The sequence below is a fragment of the Danio aesculapii genome, chromosome 9 (assembly GCF_903798145.1).
Source record: "Danio aesculapii chromosome 9, fDanAes4.1, whole genome shotgun sequence".
Classification (NCBI taxonomy): Eukaryota; Metazoa; Chordata; class Actinopteri; order Cypriniformes; family Danionidae; genus Danio; species Danio aesculapii.
The window spans coordinates 19,577,587-19,602,483 of record NC_079443.1 but is presented as its reverse complement, the minus strand read 5'-3'; the positions used below and the strand labels follow the sequence as shown (position 1 = coordinate 19,602,483).

The window sequence follows — 24,897 nt, the reverse complement described above, 5'->3', positions numbered from 1 at the left end:
TCTGGAGGTTATCTCTTCTGTGCCAGACCACATCCTCCATCTCTCCCTTTTGCTCCATCTCTCTCCCTCTCTTTCTCTCACAAGCCTGTCAGCCGCTCCAGCAGAGCCCCTGTGCAGTGATGGATGATGTTTATTCTGCTGTCCCTCTGTCCTCTCTTCCACAGTCTTTTGGTCCTCTTGGTTTTTCTTTTATCCTTTTCTTTCATCTCTCTTCCCTTGTTCTTCAGCCCCCCATCACCCTTGCATCTTTTATAAGCATTGATACGCAATGGCAGATGAATATAGATCCAAAGTAACAAGTGGCCAGGGTTTGGATGGGTGGTTTGGTATCCTAAAGGCCACATCTGCATCTTCATTGATAGCCGTTGTTTTTAGTAAATGTTCAACTCAGGCTTGATGAATATATGGGACTCTTACTGCAGTTCTGCAAAATCTTCACTGCAGTTTTCAGCTCTAATGAATACTAGGGGCAGTAAAACTGTTTTCCTTTTTTCCACTCAAATTAAAGAAATAATTAATAATTAAAGGGACGTGTGCTGTACTTCTCCATATTTATAGAATAATTAATTACATTTAATAAACATTTTACAAACTAATGGATAAAACATTGTTTTTTGAAGGATAGTGGCAAAGTATAAGGATATAATGGCAGTTAATTTGTATTTTGGGACTGCACTGTGATTCTTAAATAGTCTTTGAATGTGTCATCTGATTGACCTTCTTCTATATAAGCCTGACATGATTTTTGGTTTCACTGAATGACATTTTAGTGAATGGCTGTTGTGAAACATTGGTTGAAGTATGATTATTTGCTCAGCAAATAAATAAATAAATATGGAACATTTTAATATATTAAAAAAATTATTAAATATGTTTTTTTATTTGGGCTGCACAATATGTTGTTTATCATTGATATCACAATGTGCGAATCTACAGTAGTCGCATTGCAGGATTTCTAGCAATTTCTAGAGAATTTAAACCATTTGGGTGCAAGAAATTGCCACTTTAGCAAAGTTTAATTATGTTTATTTATACAATAAAGACTGTAGAGCATTATTTTACATTTGATCATTCACTTTCTGTACCTCTACTGACTCCACGGAAAACCATAAAGCACTGCTTGTTTCATTTTAATCTTTGTTCTCATATGTGCGTTAATTTATTTAGCTTTTTTTTTTTTCATTATTTTCTACATTTTATGCAAAAATCATCCCAATCAATGTAAAATATGAATTCTTTCCAAATAATGTCATCTTGGGAAATTCTATTCATATAGCAAAATATATTGCAGAAAACCAAATATTGCAATGTCAATTTTTTTCCAATATCATGCAGCCCTAGTTTTTATGCTTGAGAAACATAAAATAACAATACATTTTTTTTGTCTTTGGTCAATTTATGGCTTTTCTAACATACTAAACATTCTCAGGAACGTAATATTTGTGATGTGAAGTTGGGCTGGGCGATATTACATGAAAAGACTATCACAATATAGAGACTCTTAAACTTGATAAATAAAACGTTACAAAGTGTGTGCAATGGTAAAGTGTAAATGCTAAATAATCAAAGCAAACTATAAGGTGTCAATAATAATGATACAGTAAACCTCAAACTCTGTAAACAAAATTTATTATTATAATTAAATCTGAGCTTTATGTAAAGGAACTAACCATCATTATTAAAATACATACTGCAACATTACAAATTGTGAAGTTGAATGACTATATTACCCCCATATGCTAAAAAATCTTTCAGATGGGGTGCTAGTGGCTGGGATGCACAAGAAAAGAAACCAAAAAGCCACTCTGGCGACATCCTTACATCCTTTTTTATTTACAATCTGCTTACTGCTGCTTGCCAGCACACTCATTTTCACATGTTGTTTTTCTGACCTGAAGTGACAAGCGCGAGTGCGTGGTTTCGGTTTCCTTCACTATTTTCAATGCGCATTGTGATCGTGCTCTCCTGGCATGTCTCGTAACTAGGAGACCATCAACTGTTTTCTCAAAGGATGACAAATGAACAAACCATTACTGCGGTTTTGATTACAAGTTTATGGAGGAAAGTAAAAAGCACTGCAGTGTTAGGATGCGCTTTGTTTGTCTAAAGGTAATTAGTCTGCCGTTTTAACTGAAATGTATATATTCCATACAAAGTGTGAAGCAGGTTGGTTAGTTTTACTTCTGTGAATCGTGGCATTCTGAAAAGTTCAGATGGTTTCAACTAGTGCGCTTGGAAAAAGCGCACACATTACGTGTGTGCCGCTTGCACAACATGTGTGCGTCGCTCCCATATGCGCTTTGTGCAAGTCGCACGCCTCCATTGGAAATGACAAACTTGCACCCTAAGCTTATTGGCATTGCTTCCAAGGTACGCGCTCAGCAGCCACAATTTAATAAAACTATAGCCTTCATACCGAAACTACAAACCGATTATTTTTATTTTTGTTTTATCGGTATTGACAATGGTGTTTGGTCAATAAATACAGATACCGATTTTATCGCCCTGACCTAATGTGATGCACTGTAGTATCGTAGTAATGTGATCAGCCTCAAAGAGAGCAGGGGCACTCAAAAAACTGAAATAGCTAATGTCAACCCCTTCATTTGTATTTCCTTTCTTTGCATGTGGCTTACCGGACCAGTGCAGTCCTTTAAAGATAACCCTGAATATTATGCACAACTGATGAGCCAGAAACTGTGATAATGAGTATTAATGGGACTTGTAATACATTGAGCAGCATTATTTTGCTGTTTGTTGCTCCAATTTATTGCCAAATGTTCTGCCTCTTACCTTTTACCTCTGAATGAAAGGAGTTTAATACAGCAGTCCACTCAGTAGCCTTCATTATCCAGGAGACTAATGATGGAAAGCAGGTCATTTCTTTTTTTCCTTTTCTTTCTGTATTTTTCCAGTGTTTTTTTTTTTTATATTTCTTATTTTCTAGTACACTCGACCTAAAATAAAGGCCATCGGTAAAGAATGGGGTCATGGGCAACACTAGAGGGGATTTGTCATGTCACCATCATGGCATTTCAGCCGCCAAAAAGAGCAGAGCACAATTGGCTGCTTGCGTGAAGATGACCCACATCACAGACACACAGCTAGCTAATTATCAGCAGCCATAGTTGATTATATATCTGATAGATGTGGCTATCAAATGCTCCTGTTTGATCATAAAGCAGGGATCATTATCACAGACATTTTTGTTAAGCACATGAACCATCACTCCATCACTTGCTCTCTTTAATCTGTAGCTCGTCACTATACCTGACACCTTGTAACATAGCTGGCCGACTGCTCCAGATATTTGGCATGCTAGATAATGTGTTTTGTTTAAGGCAATGCATCAGTAAGGGCGTACTCACACTATGTACATTTGCCTTCAACCAGGCCTAAGCACGCCTGAACCGTGCCTGAGCCTGATTCAGAGCACTCACACTTCTCAAACAATCCGGGAAATGGGCCTGGGCACGGTTCGGATAGCGTAGTTTGAGTACGCCCTAAGACACTTTCAGGTTTTAGTTCAGAGACTGTTTAGCTCGTTGATTAATTTACACACAAAAAAATGCAAAGCACTGATGGCTTCTGATTTTTCCCTTTGCATTCTGGCCTAAGATTTGGGCTTAAAATCTAGTAGTAGGCATGAGGCAGTTATACACTTTGCTGTTTAGCCCTTCACTAACGCCCGATTCACACGGGCCTCCAGCATCAACACTTGACAGAGGGCGTGCCTGAAGTTGGAGCTGATGTTATCGTCATGGCAGCGTCAGCCAATGAAATAAGTTAGCAATCGACTACTGTCTGAGCCGGTGTATTTGCATAAAGCAATCTGAAGTTCCCAACTTCTGCAGCGAGCAACGACACTGAAATGGCGCCGACGCATCCACATTGCAGTTCGGCAACGCCTGACATCACCCATTCAAGGTGAATGGGAAGCGTTGACGCTGACTCCACGTGTGAATGGGGCGAAAGATAGGAAGTTGTTTTAATATTGTATAATTTGGCAATGGAGGTACACAATGATACTGCATCATTTTACTGTATGTTCACTATGGCCTCCTTTTACAGATAAAGCTTGGATTAATCCAGGACTTAATTAAATTAGAAACAAAATCAGAAACAATATATTGCTAATGACTAGTGATTCACCGAAATGAATAGACAGAGCTAGATTGCCAGAGCTAGATCGCTGCCAGTGTGAAAAGCAAACGCCTGCGCGCTGCTTTTGAGATGACGTTGGCTCTACCAACGCTGCACACACACTGCTTCAGCTCTGCGCATACATGTGAAAGACCTTCGGGTTCTCCACATCCATTGTGGTCTGGATCATTCGCATGCATGCTGCTTTATTTCCGCATTCAAGTAATGATCGTTATATCGCAGATCGAGTACAGTCACGATGAAATGCAGAGGATCAGAACAGATCGAATAGACACACAACACCCATGCTTCTTCAGACCACACGTGTAGGCTGGAGTTTCTGTTTGCGTTATCACAACACACTGTTCCAGCCGTGTCGTTTCATTGATAAAATCTTTCGACCAAAAAAAATTTTGGTGGCCGAATATTCAGTGCATATTTTTTTTAACAAAAAAGATTAGCTTAAGTCAGGGGTAAGCAAACTTGGTCCTGGAGAGCCGGTGTCTTGTAGAGTTTACCATCACCACTAATCAAACACACCTGCATATAGCTTTCTAGGGATTTTAAAGACATTGCTTAGCATGTTCAGGTGTGTTTGATTAGTGTGGGAGCAAAACTCTGCAGGAAACTCACCCCTGATTTACCCTGAGAAAGCCCTGATTTTTATCCATTGACTTCCATAGTATTTGTTTTTCATACTGTGGAGCTCTGTGGTTACAGGTTTCAAACATTTTTCAAAAACATCTTCCTCTGTGTTCAACAGATAAAGAAAACTCTTAAAGGTATGCAACCACTCGAGCGTGAGCAAATTAAGTAAATTTTCATTTTTAGGTGAACTATCACTTTAAGATGGTCAAAAAAAACATTTAGTCTGGGACCTTAAGCCTCATTTGTGAAACTGGGAATATATTATATAATATATAACAAAATAACCCTTCTAGATGTTTTTTTTTAAATCTAAAAACTACTGATTTACTGTTAAATTATAAGTTTTATCAATTTTTTGGGGTAAATTGGTCTTAAATTTACTTAATTTATTCTTTTATTTAAAAATTATAATTTGTTTATTTTATTTAAGGCCATTTTGATATTTTATGTGAAGACAAGCAAATAACCACTGTACATAAAAAACGGTGGGCTCAATAACAATTCTGAATAACTCATTTCTAAATGCCTCTTGGAATGTTTGTTTATTTTTATGGGCTTTTCAGCGGTTAAGACCCTCAAAACATTTTCCTGGTACCTCACTGACAAGCCAGCAATTTTGGATGACTTGCTTTTAGGTCTCACATCTAACAAGTAATTTTCCAGTGGGTCTACACAGCACTTTTCTTCTTATTGAAAGACAAATCCTGATATATATTTTAAAGCTTTCTCTCTTGCAAATACTGAGACGTTTTTGGCAGTTCTTTGTAAGATGTTTCAATTACCGCATGTTAGACAGCCCAATTACTGTATGAATCAGTAGATATCTCCAAACAAAGAGCTGATGGAGGTTTTATTTCCTTAGCGTTACTTCAAGCCAAATGGGATCATAGGCTGTAAGCGAACAACAGGCAAATATTTGTTCTTTCTCTTGATTTGCACATAAATTATGGTGTGAGGAAATGCTGTTTGCTCCAGGCATTATGTGTCCGTTAGTTTTCTCCCATAAGTCTCTGTGTTGCATGCTGTCCTGTGGTTGTATATCCTTCACAGCGCTGGAGAATATGCGGTGTCACATTAGGGAGCAGCACACTCTTCTGTTGTCAAACACGGATCTCATCAAAGACAGAACAGAACCGCAGCCTCGGGCCCCGTGGAGCCAAGATAAGGACAGAGATTTAAGGAGGGATTTGACGGATGAGAAAATGTTTGTCAACCATTCATCTGCGTGTTTGATGTGCTGCAGACTTTGGTCAGACCGTCAACCATCAAATGTCCTCTTGGAATACAAATAACGTCCTTTCTAGACTGACTGGGGTTTTTTTTTTAAACATGTCTGCTTTTCCTGCAGAATTGGGGTTTTAGATTTTGGATTTTAGATGCCTGTAAATGGAAATGTGTTTAGAATGTGCCAGAAAGATGTTCAATAAATAGTTTGGTGACACTTTCTATGAAGCTCATGCTCACTATGAATCTTTATTTCTAATTATTTATAACCAATCATAACAATTCAATAAATGTGTCTATAAATATACAAAATGTATTACAGAAACAGTAGATATAGCTGCTTTTATTGTTACATCTTGTTATTAATTATAAATTTCATGTTTTATTGTCACCAGGAAAAATGTTGTCATGTGTTAACGTTAAAAATAGTATCTAATTTATGTTGTAATTTGTTTGTTGTTTTAATTGTATATTTATTAATGAAATGTTCTTGCCTGAAAATAGCCTTTGTTGCTGACATTTATAAAAATACATCATCATCATCATCATCATCATCATCATGTTTTGGTATACACTACCTGACAAAAGTCTTGTCGTCGATCCCAGTTGTAAGAGCAACAAATATTAACTTGACTTCTAGTTGATCATTTGGAAAAGTGTCAAAAGTTAGATTTTTCAGATGAATAATCTGTTGAACTGCATCCCAATCATCACAAATACTGCAGGAGACCTGTTGGAACCCACATGGACCCAAGATTCTCATAGAAATCAGTCAAGTTTGGTGAAGGAAAAATCATGGTTTGTGGTTACATTCAGTATGGGGGCGTGCAAGAGATCTTCAGAGTGGATGGTAACCTCAACAGCCTGAGGTATCAAGACATTCGTGCTGCCCATTACATTACAAACTACAGGAGAGGGCAAATTATTCAGCAGGATAGCACTTCTCATACTCCAGCCTCCACATCAAAGTTCCTGAAAGCAAAGAAGGTCAAGGTGCTCCAGAATTGGCCAGCCTAGTCACCAGAAATGAACATTATTGAACATGTCTGGGGTAAGATGGAGGAGGCATTGAAGATGAATCCAAAGAATCTTGATGATCTCTGGGAGTCCTGCAAGAATGCTTTCTTTGCCATTCCAGATGACTTTATTAATAAGTTATTTGAGTGATTGCAGAGATGTATGGATGCAGTCCTCCAAGCTCATGGGAGTCATACACAAAATTAATTCTTCTTCCACTGCACCATGACTTTATATTCTATACTGTACATTATTTCTGTTAAGTGACAAGACTTTTGTCTAAGCAAAGTCAGACCTTACTGTTCTAATTAAATGATTAAAAATCAAGGCATAATCATATTTTATTTTGGTAAAATAAATGTAATCTAGAGGCATTTGCCTTTCATATGAGCCACTTCTGATACCAAATGATCAACTACAAGTCAAGCTATTATTTGTTGTTCCTAAAACTTGGATAAGCGACAAGACTTTTGTCAGGTAGTGTATATTATACACTGATTTATAAGCTTGTATCCATAAGCCGTAATTGTATTTTTAGTAAAATTATAAATGTAGCTATTACTTTCATATAACATAATAGTTTTTTGTTTTTTTTATAGATTATTGTTATGCTTGATCTTAAATAACTATAAATAGAACTATGCATAATTCTGATGAGCATGGGCGTCATGGAAAGTGTTACCAGTAGTTTTATGAGCTGTTAACATTATTGAGCACCTAACAAGTGGTTATATAAAGGTTTGTTGGCATTGTACAACTAGACCACCGGTGCTGGTGTTTGTTTTGACATCCCAGCTGCGGTTTTGTTTGCCACACTCATCAGTGTAAAATGAGACGCACCGTATGCTGGGCCAGCTGAGAACTGAAGCGAAATAATTGGTCAATCTCTTTCAGGAAAATAAAAAATGGCCAGGTGTTATTTAATCTCAAAATCGAAAGGAAGAGGAAAACTACATTGTGTTATGAGGTTATGAATTGTGTTTTTCATAATAGTACATTTCCCTAATATCTCATTACTGTAATGCTGAGAAAGCTTTCTCATTAACGGTAATGTGTAAGAAGTTGTTTAATATTATGGAAATGACTGCTTTTATGCTGATTAGGAAATCATTAAAAACAAAAACCTTTTTTTTTTTTTTGGTAATAAGAATCTAATTGGATTCACCATTGAGAATAATGGGAATTACAAAGAGAAAAATATATATTTTTAATTATTAATTTAATGAAGATTTGGGGAGATGTGCTTAATTCTTTTTCAGTATTGTAATGTAATTAAAAGCTATTATTAAATTTAAAAAAAAAATGAAATGGGTAAAATGCTAGTATACTTTCAATGCAACGTGCATGAAGTCTTTTATATACATAGAAAGCATGTTTTATTTTTGCATGCTATGATGTTTTGAATTATTCCAAACATTTATGAAAAAAAAAAAAACTAAATATGGGCAAAAATGGTCCATCATTATTAAGCCCAATCTGTATTTTATGTACATGCATATCATAATACATGAAATAATAAGTAATTATATTGCGTTTTATTATTTAAAATAATTCAAATACCAAATGGGTACATCCAAGTGGTTTGAAGGATGGCAGCAACTATAGAAATAAAAAAAAACCCCTAAAATAATAAGTATTTATGCAGCATTGTATTACTTAAATAAATTAAAATAAGCAAAATGGCTAGATAAATCCTGCACTCTAAAAATAAAATAACCCAGGAAATAACCCAACCCTAACCCAGGCACTGGGTAGCTATAGGACAGAAGATGCGGTGGGTTGTTTTGACCCAAGTGCTAGGTTTACTCATTTGTCCCAGAATGTTGAGTTGTTTATTTGACCCAACCAGTGGGTTAGGTTAACCAAGTTGCTGGGTTAAATCTAACTTAAACATTGGGTTATTTGTTGTCTCATCCCTTGCTACCTTTATATTTACTAATATTGCTAATGTTAGTAAAAACTATCACAAATGAATAGAAAAGTGTTATTATTAATCTTTTAATTACACAATGCAAAAATGCTGCAGTACAAACCAAATTAATTAGAACTCACACTTTTATATTTTGACTGGGTTCAACTGTCACACATTTCATCCACCCCATACAGACATATGAAACTTGCAACATATCAAACACGCAAAAACGAATTATTGCCACATGAGATTGTCCAAACATTGTGCCATAAAAATTAGGCCAAAGAGTCCTGCAGCAAACAATATATGTGACAAAAAATGTAAATTACAAGCAGTCAGAAAAAACTGTTGCTCAAACTTCAGATGTAAAGTCTTGTGTCCATTCATATATCTGGGAGAAATTCCCAGGTCTGGGGTGTCATTGCCTCATCAGGAATGTGTCGCTGGTCTCTGTATCTTGTTGTTGTCGTTCCACCATGTTTGTCCCCACCTCTTAATAACACAACAGTCTTGCAATAAAACTAACAATTATCAGTAATCAGTATGATCAGGAGGACAATTAATTAGTATTTTGAGGCTGTCCCATGACCCTTTATGTAGGTAGACTTTTAAAATGTCAGAAGGTGATTGTTGTTTCAAATATGGCTGACAAGATTTTTGTTGATACACAAGCTATTGTGACAGTAAACGAGGTTTCAGTTGGTGTTTTATTTTATTATAGTCGTTACCCTTTGCTTAAAATAAACATTTTTAATACCGTTGTAAATTTTTACTTTTTATCTTTGACCTATAAACAAATCTAGAATTATAATAATTATTTTGGGGTCACTGGTTCATTATAGAACAAAATGAATGCAGCCTTTTTTTCTAAACACAGTCAAGTTAATGAGTCTAAGGATATCTTCAGAAAGCTCCATCATGCTGTATGTAGTTTTATCAAAAGAAGAGAAAAAGCTTCTTAAATTAACTTAACTCTCTTTCTGCCACCTTGTGTTTTTCTTTTTTATGTAGAGACTCTAAGCTTTGTAATTTGTATTTTCTCCTCTGAAGCCTTGCAGTTTATTTATAAACCAGAAAGAATCATTTTCAAATAAAGGCAGAAAATGTGTTTGAAATGGAAATGCCGAAACATACCGACTGTCCTTATTTGCTTTGAGGAGACGAGGAGCGTTTGACTAAATGCGCATAAACATCCTCTCAGACGACAGCCTAATTTCTTCATTAGACGGTGTCCCGGATGCTGATTGGCTGCGCTTGCATCAGTTCACCCCGTGTTTGTGTCTGCTTTGATTGGCAGTTCTGGATAGAATAAACACCAGGCAGAAGGTTTGATATAAAAGCCGACGGATGCGAAAATAAACAGAGACCCCGAGGGCAGAAATTAACCCCCGAACCCCAGTGGAACCCACAAACATTCCTCCATTTTCAATGTGTTCTCCATAAATGTCTACCGGAACCATATAAATGCATTACGGAACATCTCAGGCCAAGGGCTCCACAGTGTGTTTGTGTACAGAGAGCAGAAGCTGTATCATGGGGAATGTCCACGCTCATATCCTCATATGTGTAATAACAGGATCATCTCTGGCTCTTATGATCCGCATCAACCAGATTAGGCTTCAGCGCCGGAATCTACATTCTGGGAATTACACAAACACACACTCTCTCACAAACACACAGCGCTCCAACTAGTAATCCCGAGGGAAGTGTTCATTCAGCCCAAAATTAGCTCCTCTCTCTGTCTTCTGTATTTCTCTATGCCTGTTTTCTCTCTCTCTCTCTCTCTCTCTCTCTCTCTCTCTCTCTCTCTCTCTCTCTCTCTCTCTCTCTCTCTCTCTCCTGTTCTTGTTCTTCATTTTCATCGTCTTCTGAGTGTTGATTTGCACCTGGTGTAAATAGCACGCACAGTGTGACTAATTGCAATCCAATAGTCTGCTAAAACCAAGCATGGAAAATGTGAACTGGGCGCCAACAACCCAAATTTGAGGCCAACTTGCAACATTTATTTATTTTTTTAAATCTAACACATACTTTTCTGTTCATTATATGACGTTATTGTAACTTACACATTTTAGAAAGTATTACTTTCATTCAGCAAAGGTGCATTAATGTGACCAATAAAAAATAAACCGTAAACGTGACAGAAAACATCATGTATGAAAATTAAATGTTTTATTTAATCTTATTGTTTCTTGGCTCTTTGGTTTGGTTTTTAGCTTATAATGCCTTACCTTTTTTATTTGTTACTATAATTTATTCTCATGGTCCAGTAAGAGGAAAACATGCCAAGCAAAACCATTTCTTGGCCCAGCATTGTTGTATTTCTGTCGTCTTGCATGTCTGTGTATGTATGAGGGTTTCCACAGGTCATGGAATTACAATGGCTGTTTCTCACTATGCGTTCTTGCGTCCTCATGTTCTTGTGTAATGTCATTTTTAACCACCAAAGTTCAGTTCCAAAACTCAAGACTGCAAGAATGTAGGACGCATGAAAGTTCCAGGATTGTTACTTTATATTGAGTATACGCCGATGCAGACTTGAGTGCAAAATTAGCTCGAGAAGTCACTGAAGTCATTGCAACTGAATAAAGGAGGTGGGAAGTGCAGCATTTCATATAGATTTATTATTAAAGTTCAGAGATATGACTTATGTATCTCAGGAGTTTTCCTAAATGGGATGGTCAAAGTAAACATCACCATGAAAATCTTATTAAAGGCATAAACACATTAAGGGAGTTTATTTTTTGAAATTCGTATTAAAATTAGTTTTATATGTATTGTTCAACGTACATTTGTTGTACATGTGTACATGTGCATCTTATATATATTAAAAAGGTGGAAAAAACAATAAATCGTTGTATGAATGCTGTAATGTTTAAATAATATTCTGTTAAAAATGCGTGAAGGTCATGTGACCATCAGGAAGAACGCAGTATCTTATTTCTCAGTGGACACGTTCTGTTCGCGGTCTCCTGAGTTCGTTCTTCTGAGGTGACCTGGCAAGACCGGTCTTCACGAGAACGCAAGTCTCTGTGTTCTTGGAAATAAGAAACAGCCAATATGATCTTAAAATGTCTATGCCTAAAGGAAGGGATTTTTTTGTTCTTCTATTTCTTTGTCCAAGTCATCGAACATCAGAGATTTTTGTTGTTGTTGCTTTAAATGTAAATTTTTTTTGTGTTCAACATATGTAATTTTTCTATAGTGTGTTATATTTAGCTGTTTCACGTGTGTTGTATAATTAGGCTATTTTTCAGCTTCATTTTATTCCATTTTCTGCTTCAAAATGACCACTTCAGAGACTGGATTAGAGCTGCACAATATATCGTTTCAGCATTAATACCGCAATGTGATCATTCGCAGTATCACATCATATGCAATGTTGAGTCTGGATTATAATTGATCATTTGGCAAGTGTTTTTTTTTAAAGGGCCTGAGACTGTGAGGATTTTAAAAGCGTTCAGGCATAGGAAATTGTACCATTTGGAATTTTGACATTTATTCCGATTCATTTTATTAAATTGTTCATAAAACGAAGACTATATCGGTATTATTTAAAATTTTATTATTCAGTTACTTTATACCTCAATACAGTTTTGCTCCTCGGAAAACAATAAAACGCTGTTTATTTAATTTGTGTATTTTTCTTTATTCAATATATCTATGCTTGAATAATGTTTAGTATATTTTATGCACTCCCCTACAGAATCATCCCAATCAATCTAATATTAAATAGAAACGCACGATTCAACTCATCTAGTGAAATTATATTCATATCGCAATATCGCAGAATAAAAAAATTGCACAATGGTAAGTTTTTCCAATATCATACAGCCATAGAGTGGATGTTTAAAAGTAGACGGCAGAAAAGCTATATGTAACATTTGTAAAATTCCTATCGAGCTATCAAACGTGGGAGATGGAGCACTACACAGCCACGCAAACAGTAAATACCTCCGATTTTGTTTAAAATCTGAGGATAATTATGCTTTGTTGTTCTCATGGTGGCTTAAAGTCATGCAAAATGATATTCAATCTAAAAGTATTGTATTATCATGTCATTATCATATATTATAATTTATTTTATTATATTATTAATATAAAAGCACAACAGCGGCCGGTTTTTCTGTTCATTAGAAAATCAGCTTTAAGTCGGGGAAAGTCAGGGAATTTGATATTTGGCTTAAAGTGGAAACCCTTGTGTGCGTATATGGTTGTGTGTGTGGGAGTCAGAAATATCTCAAAGGCAGGCTGTGTACACTCATCACACATCTATTCTAGTGAATTGCCGCACATTTTAATAGACTCCACGTTAACATCCATAAGACTGGAAAGAAAACCCTCGGGAGTGACTTGGGCAGCTGTGTGGTTTGTCTGAGAACCAGAGGCTTTTTTTTTCTCCCCCCTCTGCTACATCTTCATTATATCTACTGACCTAAAAACATGATCAACCGCACTGCTCGCGCTCTGCCATGAGCGAAGCAACAGATCTTACTCTCCTCAGAGGAGTCTGGCTGCGAGTCATCAACTCCACGTATTTTCTAGACATTTTGCTCAAAAGCACCTGGTAGGATCCTGGAGTTGTAGTCAATAACATGATAACACCGCACCGCTGCGTGAGAAATCAAATATTGATTGCTGCACATTTGACATCTTGTACTTGTAATAATCTGCACTGTCAGTAGAGTGAAGTCAGTCATTGTGTGTTTATGCTGGTGGGTTTGTAAAGAAGCAGACAGAATAATAAGTGTTCAGAAGCATATTTATTATTGTTAGCAGAGTAATATTTATCCAAAGCATCTGACATTTATTATTGTGCAGAGAAGCCACATGAAGCAGTGCTTAAAATAAAGAAAAATGATTCTGTCATCATTTAGCCATGCTCATGTAACTAAAAAATGGCAGAAATACTTTCATTTTTTTGGTTGAAATGCTTCACAGTCGTGATAGTTAATCAATCCGTCCTTACAAGGTTGGAATAAGAGTGTGTGATATTTATTGTCTGCAAAAATATCATAATGGTGTCTTTATTGATGCTGAGATAAGATGGAGTATGTGAGTATGGCACAACTTTGCAAATCAAAAAAAAAACGCTTGAGAAAGTATTTCGTGCATGAAATATTCATTAAGAATGACTCCATTATTAATGATATGACAGATATTTGTAAGATATGATATTGGTAATTAGTAACACTAATATTGTATTCAAGAGTGCAGTCAAACATGATTTGTAACGACACAACATTTCAGGTGCGATAATATCTATTTTTTTCTGTTTGTAAAAATAATTCCAGACCCAAGTCAGAGCCAAACATTTGTGTGGATTAGAGCTACATCTGTGCTGTTTTGTTCCTGAACGAATCAGTTTTAAGCTAATTTGAGCTCAGTTCCTTTTTTTTCCCCCATTTTGCCAATGTACGATAAATTATTTCAAACAAAACTGGAGCAGAACATTCGTGAATTTCAGAGCATCGCTGCTGTTTTTTTGATTGCTGAATCAATCTGTTTTTCAACCAGTTGATGTTTAGTGATCCATTTATAAAGACAGTCAGGTGCTTAGTTTAGTTTAACAAACCATTTGAATAAGTGATTCATTGAATCACGTATTAAGACGGAGTCTTGCTGCCACCTACTGGCAGGTTTAGTATCACTTATTTATCTATGCTATAGGCTTCAATCCCAATTCTAGAACTGCACAATATATCGTTTCTGCATCGATAACGCAATGTGTGCGTCTGCAATAGTCACATTGCAAGATATATATGAGATTTGTGGAGTCAAAGAATAAACGTAACAGAGTGATATATTTAAAACATATTTGCATATGTTTTAAAGGCAATTTAAGTTTAAAGCATTCTGGCACAAAAAAAGTACATTTGTAACTTTTAGTGAAGAATAATTTAAATACTATGAAGACAATAGAGTGCTATTTTACATTTCATTATTCAATTTCTGTACCTGTTTGACTCTATGCTTAAATTGCTTAATTTATTATTTTATATATGTGATTCACATCCTTACAAAAATCCCCCCAATCAATGTAAATTAATGATTTATAATGAGCCATTCTAGCCATCTGGTGAAATTGTATTCATATCGCAATATATTTCACAGAGAAACAAAATATCGCAATGTCAGATTTTTCCAATATTGTGCAGCCCTACCCAGTTCTATTCCATACCCGTACCTATCCCTACATCATCCAGGCTTCCTCAGACATCCCCGTTATGACTGGTGGATCATGTTGCTAGAAGCACGAATCTGTACTGCATATTTCCACGGTGTTCATATTCATGGATATAATCACAAGAAAACAGTATTAACATTAAACCCGACATGCTCTAAGAAGCTAATTTATTATTTTGACAGCTTATTCTGTCTAGTCATTGGTTAACGTTATCAGAATTTGGTCACACTTTATTTTGATGGTCCATTTGTTGAATATTAGTTACATTGCATCTACATGACAACTAATTCTCAATAAATTATAAGTAGACTGTTAGGTTGGGGTTAGGGTTGGAGTTAGGGTTAGTGTAAGTTAACATGTACTTGCAAAGTTTCTTATAGTCAGTTAAATGTCTGTTGAAGAAGCAGTATCAGCAGATATTAAGCTTACCCAGAATTTTTTTGTATGTTGTGAAGCAATTATAAAGCACTATTATTAGCAAAATGTAGCTTTTTAAATTATTATTTTTGGGAGGTTTTCACCTTTAATGTACAGGACAGTGGAGATTACAGACAGATTATAGTGGGAGGATTGGCAAAGGACCTCAATGAAATGAAACTCAGGTCACCTCTGTGCTATGTGTCGATGCACTAACCACTAGGCTATTGGCACCGACCAAAATGTAGCTTTAAAAACAAAAACATTTCTTTGAAGAGCACGACTGAAAAACATGAACGCTGTTATGAATGTAATAACACAGATTCTTGTTTGTAGTAAAAGTCCTTTATTTGTAGTGTGGTCTTGAAAAAAAACCTTCATTTAAAGGGATATCTGGCAATTTCCCCAACCTCAATGCCTCCAACCAAAAGAGAATTAAGACAACCCTACCTCTTCATCTAAACCCGCTAAACAAAGGGATAGGGGGAATGGAAGGCTTAAGGAATAAAAGTTGCATTTTGCCTGCATCAACCAACGCACCAGCACAAAAAGAAAATCAGTGAAATGCTGTTTAACGTTATTTATTTATTTATTTTTATTTTTAATTTTTTCCAACATCGCACAACATTCAAACATATCCACTGACAAAACAATATAATGTAAAAAGTAAATAAACATTCACATGTTGGTAAGACACAAAATATACACAGTGAAAAGTGAAAACAATCATCAAAAAATAAATGTTTTCTCAACTTTATTACAGTTTTCAGTAAGAAATAACTTATTAGAATTTTTTTAATGTGATTCAACATTGATGTTTTTTTATTGTTATTTATGTTCGTATTATTTATTTCAATTTATCTGATTATTGCAAATATCTGCCCATTCCAGTCTGGTTAATTTACATTTTATTCTGACTAACTCATTCAGATTAACCAAGCTGTTTACATAAAGGCTTTTCAGTCCAGAGCCAGTTTGATTACTAATTAAATATGTAAATTTAGCTATTGTTTTTAAAATTTAAACATTTAATTTCTGCATGAGAAACCTAACTATATTAAATAAAGGGAAAAACTATATACTTGTCTTAAATGTTTTCTTCTCACACTCATATGTCCACATAGTTGATGTTGAAACCAGCTACTATTTCCACTGCACCACATCAAAACATTTTCTCAAGTCAAACGGTGAAGGACGTGCCTGTTTTTGCTCTGATTGTGTCCATCTACAGCAGCAGTAGGTTTTTCTCGTTGTTTTTGTTAAACTGCAGTTTTCAGCAAAGGTTGTCTCAGCTCAGATGTTGAACTTTATGACGAGGGCAAACAAATCCCAGTGCATCATTTCTCCACTGACAGTCAGTGAGTAAACACATTCAGGTGTGTTGTTCATTGGGTATTTATTCAGTCTCAGATGTGTGTGTTCTCTATTTCTCTGTGTGTGAGGCAGTTTCCTCTCTCCTGACTTTGTGGATGGATTTTATAATTTTAGTCCCAATTAAAAGAAATAAACATTAGTCAGGCTACATAGGCTCACAAAACCCATCAAGATGTCTACCAGGACATATTTCACTTCAAAAAGGAAAGGCAACAATATTGTTTTGAGAAATAGTTCTTGGATTACAAAGTATGAATACCTCGTTTACGGTCAGTTGGTGAAGAATAAGCGGACATTTTTGGCAGTTTGAACCCCACAAGTGACACAATTGAACAAGCGTAAGCAATTTAACATTGTTTACACCTGCATTTAGCAAGTAGGTGTTAGTACAGTTTTTGGAAAGAAAACCTCACCACTCGCCAAGGCTGTTTAATTGATTAAAAATACAGTCAACACAGTCATAATAGTAAAACTAAAATAAAGTAAATAATAAAAACTAAATAATAGTTTTTTATTATTATTTTATCCTAATTCAAGCTGAATTTTCTCGAAACATGCATACTAAAACATTTAAACACAATTAGAAAGCAGGTCTTTTATCTCAGTTCAATTCAATTCAAGTTTATTTGTACAGCGCTTTTCACAATAATTATTATTTCAAAGCAGCTTCACAAATGGTGCAGATTATTGCATTACAATCAAATTTGGAATCGTTAAGGTTATTAGTTGCCATAACTTCTAGTGACTAATAACTTTAACTAACTAATAACCAATAGCTTTTAACAGTTCTTGTATATAAACATAGTTAACCTGCAGTTATAAAGTATATTGGTGATGTCTATGTGTACATGTTCAGAGAAGTGTATTGAGGATGTGTTGTCCTCAAAGTCTTTGATGGTTGGCATCAGCCTAAATTGTGTTTAGATAGACGGAAGGTTCCCACACTTTTATGGACACCAGATTCAAGGACTTTTTAATGCAGCATTCATTTTAAAGCGAGCACCTTTGTTATTCGGACCCCAGCATGTGTAGTGCCATGAAACTGTACTGAACAATTCACTCAAGCTTAATATTTACATTAAAAATCAAGAGTAATTTTCAAAAATGTACTGTTTTAAAAAGTAATGTTCAAAGAACTTTAATCAGATTTGTTAAATACTGGTGATAGTCAGATGCAGTTTTTGAAATATTGATAAAATATTGCATTATTTGTCAGTGTTGTTGTATATACATTTATGTGTTGTATATGATATTTAAATTTAAAAATTTCTCTTTTTTGTTCTGTATTTGACAACTAAGTACAATTGTTGAAATGAAACCATGAACGAATTTCTTTTCAAATTTAATTCAAGCACTTTCAAGGACCTACGTTTTATTTTTAAGTTCTTTCCTGGCCTTGAATCCATATGTCTGAAACTGAAGTACATCTGAAGTATTTTCAAGAAACATGGGATTACCGTAGACAGATGGAGAGTTTTGACCTACACTACCTGACAAGTCTTGTCGCCCATCCAAGTCCCAGGAACAACAAACCACTTTTTTTTTTCTTTTCTTTTTTTAATTACTGTCATTATTGTCTTGTTTGGAAAAAATGACAGGCTGATTGCTGAAAGATATTTTTCTTTATTTTGTAAATCTTGCTTGTCTAATAATTAAACAGTAGTGCATGTTATTTAAATGCATACGGTACATTAATTGTACATCATTAGATTATTTAAACTTTGAATCACAGTTTGTAAGAAAAGATGTACTGTTTTGCTACAGAATTTATTTACATTTATGACTATAAACATAAAAATGCAATTAAAGTAAATGATAATTACACTAATGGTAATTGCGATTGAGGTTAAATGAAATTTTCTGAGCATACAATAAAAAGAGTTGGTATGTCATAAAAGTAATTGTTTCGTCTTAATGGTCCTGAATATTCTACACGTTTAGAATGCAGTTGCATAAATAGAATTGTTTATATCACCTTGGAATCAAAAGACGAAAGACCCTGACATGTTGTGTGTGTGTAATTCACCTACAGAGGGGTTTTTTTTCCCCTTGAGCTGACTTGATTCGTTCTGTCCACCTGTGTGCTTTGTCTCCCTCATGGTTCATAATTTATTTCTCTTCTCTGTCTCTTAGGTTTTTAAGCTAAAAGCTGTCCAGCTGGCGGAAAAACTGCTTCCTGCCTTCAACACCCCGACGGGCATCCCTTGGGCCATGGTCAATTTGAAGAGGTATGTTCAATACACAGCTTCCATTTCTCCTTTCTCACCATTTCTTGCTCTTCGGGTCCTCGTCAGTCCTCCATGCTGTCTGTCCTCAATTCATTGTCCTGCTATATAATGAGAGGCTGTCAGACCTTGTGTGACTGCGATAGTCCCCATGGCTTTCCTCCTGTTTAACGCGACTTTCCACATAATTTCATTAGAATGAAATGAAAATTGCACAATTAATCTGCGGAGCCGCATTGTGAATGTACATTATGGCTTTTTTGTGTGTGTTTGAGGAGGGAGGAGGGTCAAATCCAGCCTGACACGGCTTTTTGTGAATTAATTGGGTGTTTAGAAGGAATTGCTGAGGAACTGTCGAGACCACCGCGTTTTGGGTGTCTTTAATCCTGAGGGAAAGAACGACTCTGTGTTTTATTAATCCCTATTCATGTAGAGCAGCCTTTCACAGTCTACACACACACACACTAAGCGATTGCTGTGGATACATTCTGAATGGAAATGAGAGGTACAAATAGAGCACAGGATATTGGGCTTGACGGAGGAGTGATGGGCGGCAGTGAATCCGTTTGGAGGAGGAATGAGGCCGTTTGACTTAAAGATCGTGCCATAATTCTTCCTTGTCTACATGCTGTGCATGTATAATGGGAAAATGTTCGCTACAGGCTTCACGCTGTATGTAAATGCCGTTGTTGTTTCCTTCTGTCTCTTTTAGTGGAGTGGGGCGTAACTGGGGATGGGCGTCAGGTGGAAGCAGCATTCTGGCCGAGTTTGGGACGCTCCACATGGAGTTTGTGCATCTGACGTATCTGACAGGAAACCCTGCCTACTATCAGAAGGTATGCCTGAGTGTTTGAGCCTAAAGAACACTTAATGTACACAGCCATTCAAAGTATACTCTATTTGAAAGAAGCATTTTTCCTCTTTAAAAGGTAAAGACCAACACAAAATATTTTATTAAAATGATTGTGATAAAATGTGTGATATTAAAATGCTCATATGATTTATTTACAATACAATTTATAAAGTAATATTTTCTGTCTCATATATTATATGAGAGACTTGCTTTGTTTACCAAATAAGTGGATCTAATTGTATTTGCATTGTAAACATTAAATAAAAGTTAAAACGTTTTTTTTTTATTCCATATATAAAGTTTTTAGTTATGATACTTCTAAAATTGTTCTGCATAAATCCACAGATTTTTTACAAAAGTTTTCTCAGCAGAAATAGCAAAAAATGTCAGCGGATTCTGTATGGCCCAGTGAGCAATAAGTCTTCGAATTCGTTTAAACTAGGACAAACTTGTCACGATTTTAGGGTCTAAATAGCTCAAAATAACCATATCTACAGAAATATTGCAATATTTTTGAATCTGTTGAATACAAAAGAAACAGTTATACTTCATGAGGGTGCATTTACAGATGTTATAGAGGGTGATTACTATGATGTAGTTTGTATTTTTTACTATAACGTTGTTTATTGGCGAATAATCTGTTCACTTGGATCTGTAAAAAATCATTTTAAAATGCGTGATGATAATGTTTTTAAAAGTTTTCCTGGTTAACATGATAATGTTCTTATTTATACTTCTGTGTCGAGTGCACGCAGTAGGTTCGGCATAGATTTCACACAGTCACGTAACCTTCACTTTACTCTGATGAGGGATTTTTTCAGCTACAATGACCTTTGAGCGCTTTTGTTGAATCCATTTAATGGATTTTTTGGGAGTTTTAGTACTCCAGATAGTCAGGCTTGTAGATTTTCTGTGCCACATCGCCCTCTAGCTTCCGGTATGAATGAAACCTAAATTAGACATTAATTCTCCATAATGAGGCTGGCGCTAAATTGTGTCCCAAGTTATTGTATGCAGATAATTCATTTTAAAATACAATAGTTAGTTGAAACAGCTCTCATTAACCCAATAACAAAATTGAATACTAAAAATGTAATTATTTCATCATGATTATCGCTGCTATATTTCAGCACCCATTGTTTAAACTATATTTGTTTGTTTATTTGGTTTTATTTTAATCTACCCACACATACTGTCATCGACAGGGGAATCTGATGGTTTTGCAATCTACTGTACTTCGATTTTCTTTTTTATTTTTTTTTTATTTAAGAAGCAACCCAATTCAGACACCTTGTGTTTTAATTAAGTGGTGCAGAAGCAATTCAGAGTACAGGATGTACACACAGTTAGAATATCAGACTTGCTCATGGTGGATACACACTCTGTACTCTACAGTGCTCAGCATACATAAGTTCACCCCTCTCAAATCTATCTTTTAAATTCATATTTATAATAGGAGGCTATACAATATTTGTGCATATACATTAGATTAGTCAGTACTGAAGCCAAATCTGGAGCTCATCTAACAAAATAACTTACGATAATAGTCTAAAAACTAGTACACCCAAATTTATATGATATGGAAAAATATTAAATACAAATTTTAAAAAAGAGGAAAAATCAAGAGAAGCAAAAAAAAAGGAAAAATGTAGTTGAAATTGTGTAGGTTGTAATTATTTTTGCAATATTTTGCTTGAATTTAATTGTATTATCTTTCAGTTTCTAAATAGTTTGCTCACTAAAACATTATTTAAATAAATATATCTGTTTAATAAATCTGTTTTGTTTTACTGCGCCAAAATACATTCACTGAGAAATGACAAAAAATATTCATTTTCAAAATGGGGTGTACTCAATTATGCTGAGCACTGTATATGCATACCATAACATGTAAATAGAAACAGTTTCATACTTTCGGCTTGGCTATTTGTGTCGTGAACTCTATTTGTGTTCTGCTTTAGGTAATGCACATACGGAAGCTGCTGGCTAAAATGGACAGACCCAATGGGCTTTACCCGAACTATCTGAACCCGCGCACAGGGCGCTGGGGCCAGCGTGAGTACCTCCCACTAACATCCTCTGTGCCGCATCACAAACTGTTTCCACGCTGGAAAGGTCTTTTTCTGAATTCCCACACTGTACGAAATGAAGAGGCTTCCAAACACCCACAAAGTGAACTTGATGCTGTGATAAAGAAAAGCTAAATCCTGTAGGGTGAAGTCTTGCATTTTAACTGGATGGTAGAACGCACTGACGAGTTAATAGATAATATATTTTGCTATCTGTTGTTTTGTTTGGAAGAAGTGATTTCTTTTTTCTTCTGATAATTTTTACTTTCTGAAAGTCACAGTTTTGACCCATTGCAAAATTATAGATTTATTTTATTCACCTTTTTGATTACTTTTTGTAGTTCCTATGAACATAATTTCTTTCTGGTTTACAAGTACGCAGTGTTTTGAATTTAGAATTTAGTCAGCCAATGTGCTTTTATAATGCAAAATAATTCAAGAAGGATACTACTGATTGCATCTGTCAAAACATTTTTAATAATGTTGTTTCAGGTCAGTTTTGGAAGTTTAACAGCTCTGACTTTTGTCTCACATTTATTTCATCAAAAATACAGGAAAAACTGTAATATTATTGCAATTAAAATATAATAGTCTATTTAAAGTTATTATGGTGGCTTGAGAAAGCCAACATACTGTTTTACTACATAAACTTCTTCTTCGACTATTTTAAGACCGCATCTCCTCCTAGACAGTTCATTCTACAACCACCAAACTAACTCCAAAACTCCAAACTATACTGAATTAAGTTGCTATATCTTTTCCAACTGATCCGACTAACGGTTTTCCGAAAACTGACCAGGAAAATTCAGAAAAGTCCCACTGACTTAACAGTGGACCAAACTTTGTGACCTCATAACTTTGCGGTAGACTGTCATACAGACTTAAGGTTGAGCTCATTAAACTCAGATTACCAATCTGCCAATCAATAGCCGCGTTTCCATTGTCGGGCCACTGCGAGCCATGGCTTTTATCGGGCCGGGCCGTGCTAATCGCCCGGGAGGTTGAGCAGTGAGGCCGATATCATGTCGCGTTTCCACTGTCGGGCTAGTAGCTAGCAGCGCGTCACGCAAACCCCACCCCCAGAACGTCCCCCGAATCAAACGTCACACAACCTGCCCACTTATATCAGGCATATAATGCACACCATCACATCATCATCACCAAACCATTAAAAAGAAGACAACCGAAACAAACAAATGACACGTTACAGGGCAGCATTACATTATATGTCTATACGCACAGACCTGAGTGTTTTCATTCATTATATTCATTAACTGGTCGACCGACTGTTGGCATTGTGCATCAAGTGGTCTCGCCACTAACAGAGGGACCCAGCGCAGTGAGCGCACCCATCCATAATATAAAACCACAGAAATTCTCCGCTATTAACTCGGAATGAAATGTATTTTATAACATCCTTGTTTTGATAGACGCCGTCAAACATTAAGCCCAAATGCTCCTGAGAGACCTAGAACATATACATTTTTTCCTAGACTATATGACACTTCATAGGTAATTCCCTTTTATTTAAGGATGTTGCATATTATTCGGTGATCTTAAGTAAAGGAAAGTGTAAAGTGTTTCAGCACATAAGAGCAAGTGATAAACAATAGCCTATATGTCGTTGCGCTCAGCAGCTTTTCGCTAATAAGGCTCTACATGTATTTAAAATTTCATTTTAAATTTTACCATGTCATATAAAAACATAAACACTTGTTTGAGGACACAGAACACATTTTGTATTTGCAGTTTTCCCTAATGCGTTTGTAAAGCGGCGCTGCACATGACTGGATGACAGAAAAAAGGTAGCCTAGTTTCTGCTTTCACTCACCCCAAAAAATGCTCTGTTTGCACGATTTGATTAATATCCTCGTATCCAAATACTTTATAAATAATATTTCAAACCTCCTCCGGTGTTTATTGTTTTTAGAAAATGTCAAATCTTTTTTTTTCAGATGAAAATGAAAGTTTAATATGGCTTTAAGACGGTTTGACCTAAATTGTTCTAGTTAGCTTTTGTTTGTTTTATATTGGTTCATTTATTTAATGTGATTTTATTATATCCGATATTTGTAATTCTTTAAATTATTTCAATATAGCCTAGCTTAGGCTATTTTATCGAGATATGACACTATTGTTTTAAATCTACAAAAGTGGATACGTAATTTGTAAAGATTTATGTCTTTCTGTTGTATTCATATTTTGTATCTCCAAAATAAATAAAATAAAATGTAAAAACTCGCTGCATAAACAGAGCTGTGAAGGGAGCTCTTTTGCCTGGTCTCACACTCACACACAGGCATCTAAACGCGCATGTATCACACAGAAACACACCTTTTAAACTTGACAAAACTCTCGACAACCTTTACTGGCTGCTGTGTCTTTAATATGGTGTAAAGATTATTATGCGTTATTGAAACATCATGGAGGACGCAGCAAAGAATGTCACTTATAAATGAAAACTTTATTATTTTATGCAACTGCCTTACATTTAAAAGACAAACATAAGGGCGATCATAAGCAAAAAGACCCCAGCCTATAAGGCTATATGTGTTCTTTCCCTTATTTATTTATTTGTTTGGCGCATGTACTCGTGTGCGATCGGAAAACTAGTGTAATGACAGCATGCCATCTTTACTCGGGCAAAGTCTGCCTCTCCTTTGACTCCGTCCCGAGAAACCCCCGCTTCGGTCCGATCAGGCCCCAGAGGGACGGTGGAAACGTGACTGGTCTTGGCTCGCCCTGGCTCGCTCGCTTTAGGCGCGATAGTGGAAACGCGGCTACTGATGACCTTTCAACTTACTAGCCACACCCTAGCAACCACTTAC

The 24,897-nt window shown here is 35.7% G+C and overlaps 1 protein-coding gene across 1 annotated transcript in view; it reads left to right on the top strand.

Annotated features, from left to right (window-relative positions):
• The window catches only part of man1a2 (mannosidase, alpha, class 1A, member 2), a 177,887-nt gene that overhangs the window by 118,649 nt on the left and 34,341 nt on the right, over positions 1 to 24,897 (top strand). The window contains exons 9-11 of the mRNA XM_056465159.1: positions 19,056 to 19,150; positions 19,860 to 19,983; positions 21,962 to 22,055. Coding sequence (XP_056321134.1) covers positions 19,056 to 19,150; positions 19,860 to 19,983; positions 21,962 to 22,055 — 313 coding nt within the window. The remainder of the gene's footprint in view (positions 1 to 19,055; positions 19,151 to 19,859; positions 19,984 to 21,961; positions 22,056 to 24,897) is intronic.